The 11,245-nt window shown below is 41.1% G+C and overlaps 1 protein-coding gene across 1 annotated transcript; it reads left to right on the top strand.

Moving 5' to 3' along the window:
* Positions 1-273: 273 nt before the first annotated feature.
* LOC308360428 (cyclic nucleotide-gated channel cone photoreceptor subunit alpha-like) lies at positions 274-5,570 on the top strand (the record flags this gene model as incomplete). Its single annotated transcript, XM_080832345.1, has 7 exons — positions 274-326; positions 714-890; positions 2,114-2,173; positions 3,321-3,497; positions 3,675-3,776; positions 3,879-3,985; positions 4,186-5,570. Exons 1-7 carry the CDS (start codon positions 319-321, stop codon positions 5,568-5,570), a joined length of 2,016 nt encoding a protein of 671 aa, XP_080688471.1. The 5' UTR covers positions 274-318.
* Between the last annotated feature and the right edge of the window lie 5,675 nt (positions 5,571-11,245).

Below are 11,245 nucleotides of genomic sequence, written 5' to 3'. Positions count from 1 at the left end.
CATAAAATTTGACAGTCAGATGTGGTGTTTGAGAAACTTGTTATTAGTGAACCGTGATATCACCATTATGCATTCAACACCTTGAACAAAACTAAATTGAATTAAGTACACTGAACTTAACTGAGCACGAATGAAAGGAATAATGTGTGAAAGCAAAAGTAGTATGTGATAAGAGACAGTGAAACACTGCCACTCTCTCCATCTCTCAGAGCACCCTCTGACTGTGAGGACTCGTCCTCGGCAGTGCAAGGTGCCGCCTCCACTGTGACGAGCAGACTCCCAGGATCCCGCCGGAGTTCTTTGACAGGCACTGGAGCCATGGCCAGGTAGCTTCCCTTCTAGAACAATCCCCATTAGCCAAGTGTAAACATAGGTGCAGCAGGCTGATCATCATTGCAAGCCAAACCCTGACTGTGAAGGGCTTTATTTTGCAATACTGAAAAGCTGGCTGTGCATTACTGTCATTATTACATGGCTGCTTACCAATGGAACCAAACTGTTGAGAGATAACATGAATCTGAAACAATTTTATCAATGGTTTGGATACCTGTGCATTGCTCCGTGTGGCAATAGTCAGTTATGCAGACCAGAAAAAAAAAGTCCTTGAATGTTTAACGGCGTGTTCCACAGAGCCATGGAATAATGACATGTGAAAGCAGCTCATAGAAGGATGTGAATGAGCCGTTAGTGTGTGACCTTTACTGATCCCCCAGGCTCTCTCACTTCCTGTTCATGCTACGGAACTGGGCAACCCGCAGGCTTCGCGGTGAGGAAGAGAGGCCTAACTCCATCCTGGAGCGCCTCCGCGGTCCAGAGCTGAAGGACCTGAGCAGTCGGGGCAGTAACGCAGAGTCCGCTCTGGGGCTGCCAGACAGACCCAGAAAGAGGAAGTGAGTCAGCTGAGGGAGTTGGTTGTGGTCTGGGTTAAAGTTGAGCTGTCAGTTGAGCTTTTCTAGTAGTTTCAGCAGTGTTTACTTCTAGTTGTAGTTTTTAATAGGAACACTTTTTTTGCATCATTGTCAGGTGAAGATGAAAGTTGCTTGGACGCATTTGTTTTCTGTGGGTCTTCAATCACATGTAGTCGGTAGGAGATAAAGATAATTACAGTAGTCTTGGGAAGGCATTATAGATTTATGTTATCAATTTGAAAATTAAAATATGTAGGATTATGGTATAACTGCACACAATAAGCACTTTAAATCTCTTGATTTTGAGCTTGCACATGCAAACGTGTTCTGATTCCTTCCTATGAACAGAAAGGAACTCATAAGACATGATAAAGACTAATCTGGAATATTGTAATTTTGCAATTTAACAATTATAGCTAAACTAGGATTCAAATTTAACATCATAGACACAGTATTTTGAAGACAGATGAGGCTTCTCTTTGGCACCCATGCCTTTTATTCAGAGAACACAGTCGAAGGACATAATAATAAACTCTATTTGTATAGCACGTTTCATACAAAACAATGCAGCTCAAAGTGCTTAAAGGGATATATGCTTACATAGGGAAGGCTCACGATCTTTCGGTGTCACTCTCATTCACATAAAACAAAGTGAGGGTGAAACAGACACCAGGAAAACTACACAGTGCATTTTCATGTAGCACACACTGACTCCTAATTGCTAACAGAAATAAACGGCGACATTAGATTTCACAATATTTCTACTGGACGGGTCAGCTATTACATACTAGGAATTATGGGACAACTCACCATACCTGGCACATAACATAGCATTTCTGAAATAATACAAAAAAAAAATTGCTGGCTCAGTAGTTTTGTTTAGTCTTGTTTCTCTGTTTTAGGGATTTTATTGCATTTTTTTAGATTTCTATGCTCAGAAATACACAAATGCATATAAAACATCTGAAACAGACAGTCCATATGCCATGAATGCATAGGAATATTGACAACAAAAATACAATCAGTATGGTAGTTTTTTATAACAAAATCAGCAAACTGTACTTTGAATCTATTGGTTCCTCCCGTGCTGCTATGGTTTGTAAAGTGTACAGTGGATCATTGACTGTGGTAGCTGTGGAGTCAGACAGTGTAGCCAGGTCAAAAATGTGATGAGCATTAACAAAATGAAAATGTGTTTCCCCAAGTAATACCAATCATTGGCCCCTGGCCACTTACAACATGAACAACTGCAACAACACAGACGAGTAAGTGTTTTTATGCATCATAAACATAGCATAGCTTCAGCCTTTCCTGTAGCTATGTCCACTCCCTTTAGTAGAAGTTCATAGGGTTCCTAAGTAAAACCCAGTGTAGTTCACTCTTTATGCAGGTCTGGGCATTCTTGTCATATTAAAGTGTAAGTGCACCCTAAACTGTGAGAAAACACATCAATGCATGGTGTTAATATTGACAAAATTAGCATTTTTATAAAAATCATCATTTTACAGGTTTAAAATGGCTCAGCACGCCATCTACTGTTTAAAATCATCCTGAACCTTGCAAGGCCTATGCTGATGTAGAGTTAACCATCTGGTATATCTTTATGTCATGATAGTCATAGACATAGAGTTTACAAAACTGTTAGTCCCTTGCCTGCTTCTTAGCATTTTTCGAAATTAGGAGTTGGGGGTGAATTTACACTTTAATGCAAGAGTAAGCATGGATTAATATAGGTTTTTAATGGGTTTAGATCTAAATATCTCCACTCAGTAATCAGTGTGCTTAAAGTCAAGTAGTTCTTTAAATATAGCTGATCCATACACAGCTCTTTTGCACAGATGATTTCTGTCAGGTGCTGTGTAAACTGAAGAACACAGGCCTGTGCCACACTGCTCACCTCACCTGTGCGTGACGGAACCTGTCAATGTTAACAGGTTGGAGTAGCCAGGCAATCTGCGTGAAACGTGTGTCTGAGGCGCTGTACGAGCCTTGCTGCAGTGGCGCACTTACAGTTTAGGTGCGGAGCCTATTTTTAAGTTTAAGTTAGGTAAGCGGTTCTAGCTGTTATAAATTAATTAAAAATGAAATGAAAGTAAACATTGTATGATTTATGGCCATTATCAAAGGCGAGCTCATTGTAGAAGGATAGGGCTGGCAGTAGCAGAAGCAACGCTTGCGGTGTTGACACACATGCGTGCGAGCCATAGCAGGTTAGCGAGGTGCTCGTCATGCACAGGTGAGGTAAGCGGTGTGGCCAAGAGTTTAGCTGTCATTGTGTTTACGATGCCATCTACTGGGCAATTGCAATAGTGACAGCACTGGTAATCTGTCGTAGCTCCCTGGTTGTCCCCCACGGAATAGAAACATTAATGCTTAAGTCAGCTGTTTGAACACAGAAAATGTTATCTTTAGCAAAAAAGATGACAAAAAGGACGAGATAAAGAAAGATGAGAAAAAAGATGATGAGAAAAAAGATGGGGACAAGGAGGAGGAGAAAAAAGATGAGAAGGCAGACGACAAGAAGGATGAAAAAAAGGATGAAAAGAAGGACGACAAGAAAAAAGATGACAAAAAGGCGGAGGAGCCAAAGTAAGTAAAAACAGTCAAAGGATAAAGTAGACAATAGAGGCATACCAACAGTCTAAGATTTCTCATTAGTCGTTGGTGAGTAGTCCATTAACACGACTAACAACAGGCCAAGGTTGATGCGACATTGTATAAATCTATGTGTGTATACAAGAGACTATTTCTAGATGTTTCTTTCAGGAAGGAAATCTGGATCATGGACCCAGCGACAGACCTATACTACAGATGGCTTACAGTCATTGCCATACCAGTATTTTTCAATCTTGTTATGCTTGTGACAAGGTACATTCACCTCTCTTTTCACTCAACTCAAGTCATAGCCAGACAACATAAGGATGGGTAAAGTGCTCAAGACTAAGTTCACTGTCATCCTGCTCTCCTCAGGGCCTGTTTTAATGAACTCCAGGAAAACTACACCATACTGTGGATTGTATTGGATTACACTTCAGATGCGATCTACTACCTGGACGCTTTTGTCAAAGCAAGAACAGGTGACAAAAAAGAAATGCACATAATGCATACATTCACACAAATATTTGTACTATAAATGTCTGTTTAATCAGAGGTAATTATATGGACAATGTGGAATATGACAAGTTTTGCTTACATTGTCATAGTCAGCGTTATTTGCTAAAAGAGTTTCTAAGTCACTAGTGTGAGTTAAGATGATATTCACAATTTTTTTTCACAGCATATCTGGAACAAGGATTACTTGTTAAAGACTCCAAGAAATTGCGAGACAATTATACGAAGAAACCCATCTTCAAATATGATGTGCTGGCAATGCTTCCAACCGATATCCTGTTTCTCAGATACGGCTACGACTACCCTGAGTTGAGATTTAACCGTCTGTTCAAAATGTCTCGGCTCTTTGAGTTCTTTGAGCGCACTGAAACCAGAACAAGCTTTCCCAACGTGTTCCGAATCAGCAACCTTGTGCTGTACATCTTGATCATCATCCACTGGAACGGCTGCCTATTCTACGCCATCTCCAAGACCCTGGGCTTTGGCACAGACAGCTGGGTGTATCCTAACATCAGCCATCCCGAGTTCGGTCGCCTGGCCAGGAAGTACATCTACTGCTTGTACTGGTCCACGCTCACGCTCACCTGTATCGGAGAAGTCCCACCTCCCGTCAAAGATTTTGAGTATCTGTTTGTCGTAGGCGACTTCCTTGTGGGTGTGCTGATTTTCGCTTCCATTGTCGGTAACGTTGGTGCCATGGTCTTGAACATGAATGCCTCGCGAACAGATTTTGCGACTAAGGTGGACTCCATTAAGCAATACATGCAGTCCCGTCAGGTCGACAAGGACCTGGAGGGCCGTGTCATCAAGTGGTTCGACTACCTCTGGACCGAGGGCAAAACCTGTGATGAGAAAGCTGTGCTGAAACACCTCCCGGACAAGCTGAAGGCAGAGATTGCCGTCAATGTGCACTTAGCAACTGTGCAGAAGGTGCGCATCTTTCAGGATTGTGAGGCCGCTCTGCTGATCGAGCTGGTGCTGAAGCTCCAGCCGCAGGTGTTCAGTCCTGGGGACTACATCTGCAAGAAGGGCGACATCGGCAGAGAGATGTACATCATCCAGGACGGGAAGCTGGCCGTGGTTGCCGACGATGGCATCACGCAGTTTGTGGTTCTGGGCGAGGGCGCGTACTTCGGGGAGATCAGCATCCTGGGAATCAAAGGTAGTAAGGCAGGCAACAGGAGAACAGCCAACATCAGGAGCGTGGGTTACTCCGACCTCTTTGCCCTCTCTAAAGATGACCTGATGGAGTCACTCACCGAGTACCCAGATGCCAAGAAGGCCTTGGAGGAGAAGGGAAAAGCCATATTGATGAAGGATAACCTGATCGACGAGGCCATCGCAAATGCGGGAACAGATCCGCTCATTCTTGATGAGAAGATTAACCATTTGCAGCAAAACGTTGACCTTGTCACAGTCCAGTTTGCCAGACTCATGGCCGAGCAGGTGTCCACACAGACCAAGCTGAGGGACAGGATCAGGGGCATGGAAGCCAAGGTGAAGTCACTGAACAAGGACGAAAAATCTGAGGTGGTCGCAGAGAAAAAATAACTGAATGTACCACTATACTGTCACAACAGAGACACTTATGTTGTTTTGTATTTGTAAGTATATTCATCTATAGTGTTGCTATTCAACAGTTTGCATTCGTGTGTATTCGTACATTAACTGAGCATTACAGATCAACAATTTACTTGTAATGTGGATTTTCCATGGGTTTTGTCAATATGCAGTAACTCTGAACTTGAATGCTGAGTGTCTTTGCACCATATGTCATCCTACCCTTAACACCTGAATGTGTTACCATTTGGAGGTAAACTGATATAGGTGTTTGTTGAGGGCTCCTAGGGTTTAGTATAGGTGGAACACCCCTTCCCTTTGTTGGCACAATGTTATAGCGGCTGTAAAAGGGTTTCCACTGTCGGGGCAACTCTGATGGCTTTTTTCTGCAGTAGGGACATCCTTTCCTCTCTCAGTACAGAGGCTGAATGGTCTGGGACATGGGACATAAACACACTTCGAAACCCGAATCTGACAGATTATTTTTATAGTGGATTTCTTTCAAAAGGTTAAAAACATTTCAGAGGCAACACATTATTCCTATTTTTTAACCAAACTTGATATAGATGAGGCCTCACAAAGGTATTTTTGATTTTCAAAAGCATTCGCTCATCACAACCAATCGGCGGCAAGACCATCAACCAGGAAGTTAGCTCATATCCCAGCCAATTTATATTTCACTTTCTGTGAGTGCTTACAGCCATGCCCTTGATTTCTTAATAATATTTCTGCCATTGGAACTTGAAATATTCTTTGTGGGATTCATATGGGTTCATACATATCCTCGGCCTGTTGCTGAGGAGCCTATGTTTATCGAGTGTTGCCACAACATTTGAGTCAGAATTCACCAGGATTTGTCATGAGCTGACCATACTGAAGGACAACTCTTGAACTGCATAACAAGTCGTTATGAGTTAAATAAGGTTTAACAACCTACGGGTTGAAGACTTAACTAATTGTTTTGAGACTCTTAAAGTAGAAGGGTGCTCAATCTTCTGCACATGCCATAATGACGTTTTTGTTTTCTTCTATGTTTATCTTCATTAAATAAAAAGTAACAGTGCAGAAATGAGAAGACATCCTCATTTTAAAATTCTCCTTTTCTGCAGGGATTGTATTTACCTTCACCTCAAAAAATCAACAAAATACAGATTTTGCTTAGGGTTGACCAAACTTTTGCATACAACTGTACATCTTATTTGGGTCTCCCCCACACTTAATCACATCTATTTTATTTATGATACAGTAGTCAAAATAAGAGTATTTCTTTATAATCTGTCAATAATTGAAAATACTGCATTTGTAGCACAGGCTTGTCTGCGGTCTCATTGTAAAGCCCTAAAGTATAGTAATAACGCGAGAGACCCACATTTGCTGGCTTTGCGGTGAAATCACCTGGATTTCCCAGTCATGCCAAAAGTGGACACATGCATTTTTGAAAACATTTGCATCTGAATTGTAATCTGACGACTCAAAACATTACTGTTGTAGATCACATTGCATTTTTGACAAACCTTTTGCAGTTGAATTGTAATCTGACAACTCAAAATATTACTGTTGTAGATCACAATTGCATATAAGTATAAATTGCAGAATGTCATGTAATCGCCAAAGAACCTGGCAAGGTTACAAGGATGCATAAGTCAGAACACTACAGAGTGAAGTATACCTGCAGCCCCAGCACTGGTTCAGATGCTTCAGCGAGAGTAGCACCACATAGTTACCTTAAAGCTCTATGTATGTGTGTGTGTGTGTGTGTGTGTGTGTGTGTGTGTGTATGGAGGCAACAGTATTGCTTGATGTGGAGATGTGTTTTTTAACTTTACATTTGTGGCAAGTATTACATTTACTCCAAGAAATGCAAAGAAGTACCTGTGAGAAAATTCATACACAGCCAAAAGAGTCTGAGTGACTCTTGATGACCACATTTATTGCAAAGAATAAGGGGGCAAAAGAAATAAAAAAAATAATTAGGTTACAGTATAACATACTAATAAAAAATAATTTAAAAATAAATTAGACGTAAAAAAAATTGCAAGCAATTCACACCTCCACAAAATATGATTTAGAATAACAGAAAAAAAGATATTAATCTTTGAAAAGAGAGGAGAAAAGAATAAAAACTATTTTGGCTGTAGGGGCAAAAAGGAGTCCAGAGACTGACAATGAAAACAAGCTCAAAGCATAGACACAAGCCCAGCTGTTGTTCGGTTCATGGTTATTGTTTTAGTTCGGCTCCATTGTTTTTTTTTTTAGCTAATCATTTATAACAAATATATGTACATTTCCCTGAGGATGTAAAACCACTCAAGGTTTGTAAGTCCCAGTGGCTGAACTGTTCTTTAGACAGATACAAAATGCCTCTTGGTGTGCTGCAACAGCACAGTAAAATTGAACGTCAGATGACACATTTATGACATATTTCTTCAGTTTGTTTCCTATGTACCTTTCTATGGAGTAAAGCATGTAGGCAAAAGTTACATCTGTTACACCTGCCTGTCAATCAGGACAAGAACCATTTTGAAGACAAAGGTAAATTGATTTTGGGGGGTAGCTTTCAGATTTGCTAATTTCTTTCTAATGAAAGACTGTGAGTAATAAGGTGCCTGGCTTCTTGTATGACAACAGACTGTATAAAGCCCCCTTAGCAACCAAATGGTCCCGTGTAGGGGGAGAAGCAGGAAGAGATATGGACAGAAAGCACTTCCACAACATAAGGTGTTCAACATAAATACAAATCTGCAGCAACAATTAAGAAATAAAGAAACAAAACAGTTCAATAGTCCCCCCCCCAAGAGTACATTTCTCGTGGGACAGCCACTGGTAGAAAGATAGAGGGACCGACACCCAGAAAGACAGAGACAAATAAAAACGATAAGATAGAAGGGGAGAAAATGAAAAACATTCAATAAAAGACTGTAGAAATATCCATGTAGTCTGATGTGCATAGCTCCTGTTTACAGTGGAATCCCTTATTTCATGTTTTCGATCAAATGGGCATTACATTCTGGTGTTGACCAAAACAGGGAGAGGCGTTCCTCCTTTTGAAGATCAGATAAAGATCCGTTTTCACCACATAAACCATGCTGTCCAAAAAAAAGAAAGGGGCGGGGAGTTGGGATGGAGGGGAAAACAGGGAAATGCCCAGTAGATGTACAAAACATTTACAACATCTCAACAGCACAAAAATATACAGACATCTGATCCGGACAATCTCTATGACCAAACAGTACCAAAAACATAAAAAAGCCCTTACTCTGATATAAACGAGAAAAAAAAATTTTGAGTTGTCTAGACACACATAAACAATTCCATTTCCAAAGCTAAATTTAAATACATGAATAAATGTACATCTCAAACAAATATACAGCCGAAGTTAAAGTTTTGCCAACGCACAACATATTTGGACACACTTAAATATTCCAACATATTTGGGGAGTACTTGTGGGACATTCGATCAGTAATTTGATATTTCCAGCACATCTACACTTGGGGAATAATATATATTAATATTGCTGACAGGAGGAATCAGAGAGGACAGGTACGAGGAGGTTCTAAAAAAAAGTCACCTGCCTCCGAACCCTCAGACAGAATAACTGACTGACTGACTGGAAAACATTGGCATAAAACACTGTTTTGGAGACAGAAGGTGAAAGCGATTAAGATGACCGGAAAGTTTGTTGAATGAGTCATACAAAATAGTCTTTATTCTGGAAAGTCTTGTTTTCCTACCAATCACATCGAAATCTGGAAATTTAGATGGCAAGGTAACCGCAGTATACTGTATTACATTATTTATCATCAAATATTAATCGACTTTTCACGACATGCCAACCACGACAAGTCATAAATATATGACTGGTGGAAAACTCTTATTTGTTGGCACCCGACTAAATTCCGGGTCAACTTCTACAGTTCATCAGTATTGTACATGGTGCTGATGGCATTTCAACAGCACTTCTGTCCACTCACACACCAGTTTACAATACTTCACTTTGTAAATCAGACGTTTGATTTGGTTATCATCATACTGGCTTTCATGTGAATAGACACATGAATTGACCAGCAAGCCACAGACTGCCTGAAGAGGAGGTGCTGGTTGTCTGAGGAGCAAATTTGAGATGATTTAGAGAAAACAGCGAGGTGGCGGGAAACTGCTAGTGTGGTGTGAGAGTGGCTCAGGACACATAACATACAACGTTGTTGAAAACTGGTGTGGTGTTTCGGGCATGACGCAACATTAACATAAAAAATACCTTTTAAAAACATGTGGACATGTGCTGCATCTGAGCGGATGCTTCCCTAAGTGACCATACTCTGGATTCTCACGATATGTTACCATTTCAAAAGAGAAGAAAACTAAATGATCAAACCAAACAAACAAAAAAACAAATTACGTACAGAACGGACACGTGTGGCTGTTAACGGAACATGAAACACTGCTGGCCAAAAATTGCTCGCCTGCAACACATATACGGCATGAAATGCTGCTGTAAATCGATACGTCTCAACCACCCAGACCTCTTCCCTGTCCCCTAATCGGGTCCCCTTCGTCTGTGCGGAGCAGTGTGCTAGTGGGATTACGGGCTTTGAGCCTTTGGCCTCCCTCACCTCAGATCAGTGTCGTTTCTCACACCTCTAGAGCCCAGCTCTACCAAATGGATCCACCCTTGTCAGTAGCTTACTCAGTCAATGTGTTGTTTGTTTGAAAACGAGAGTGCACACAGCAAAGGGACTTGACAATGCCTAGCCTTTTAATTCGCATCATAACACTAAGTTCTTCCATGGGAAGAAATTAAAAAAGAAAATCATTTATAAATATATACTTGTAAAAATGACTGGCTTGCAGATCCATCAAGGTTGTTTGTTTTTATCTAACTCACGGGAGTTTATGGTTTCACATGCATGAGTAGTTGCTTGTGAACGCAAACCTTTGGCATGCAGCCTGTATAGAACAGCCTAATTGAAACAACCGGGTTACATGTTTGCATCAGAACACTTGGAGACCTCTCTACTCCACGGTGAGTATGGCTGGTTATTGGAGAGAGGTGGGCGAAGGGTGCTGTGTTAGACCAGGAAAGTGCACTGCAGAAGCACAAACTGCTTGTTTTTTTGTCTCTTGAATTTTTTTTGATTAAAAAGAAGAAAAAAAACAGTTGTGCATTGCACAGGACCTCAACATGTTTTGTACACCTGCATTGTAAAAAAAATTATGATCATTTTCAAAGCGATACCATTGAAGTTAAATAGCAGTAGCTGGCTGCCCCGATTCCAGGCTCTGTGTGTGCTGATGCAGGCTTACCCACAGATCCCAGCCTGGGGCACCTCGGGGGGGGGGTTGGGGGTGGTAACAAGTCTGAGCAGAAAACAAACAAAACAAAACCACATGGCCACTGCAGATGTCGGAGAAGGAGGTATAACTCTTTCAATTTATGTTGTTGTTTTTTCAAAAAGTTCATGTTGTTATTTTGTTTCTTTCTGTCTTTCCCAAAATTGGGTTGTTTTTTGTCATCATCTGTTCTCTGTCTCTTTTTGTTTCTAAAACATGTTTTGTAATGCATACAGTGTTCAACATATGTCTGCTGCTCTGGTCCCCATGGCAACAGGAGCAGGGGAAGTTGGGGTGGGGTGGTGCTAGGAGTTTTTGGGGAAGGGGGGGCTGGCTG

Source organism: Sprattus sprattus (genome assembly GCF_963457725.1).
Source record: "Sprattus sprattus genome assembly, chromosome: 2".
Taxonomy (NCBI): domain Eukaryota; kingdom Metazoa; phylum Chordata; class Actinopteri; order Clupeiformes; family Clupeidae; genus Sprattus; species Sprattus sprattus.
The sequence above is the reverse complement of the archived record's forward strand: the minus strand, read 5'-3'. Positions and strand labels throughout refer to the sequence as shown.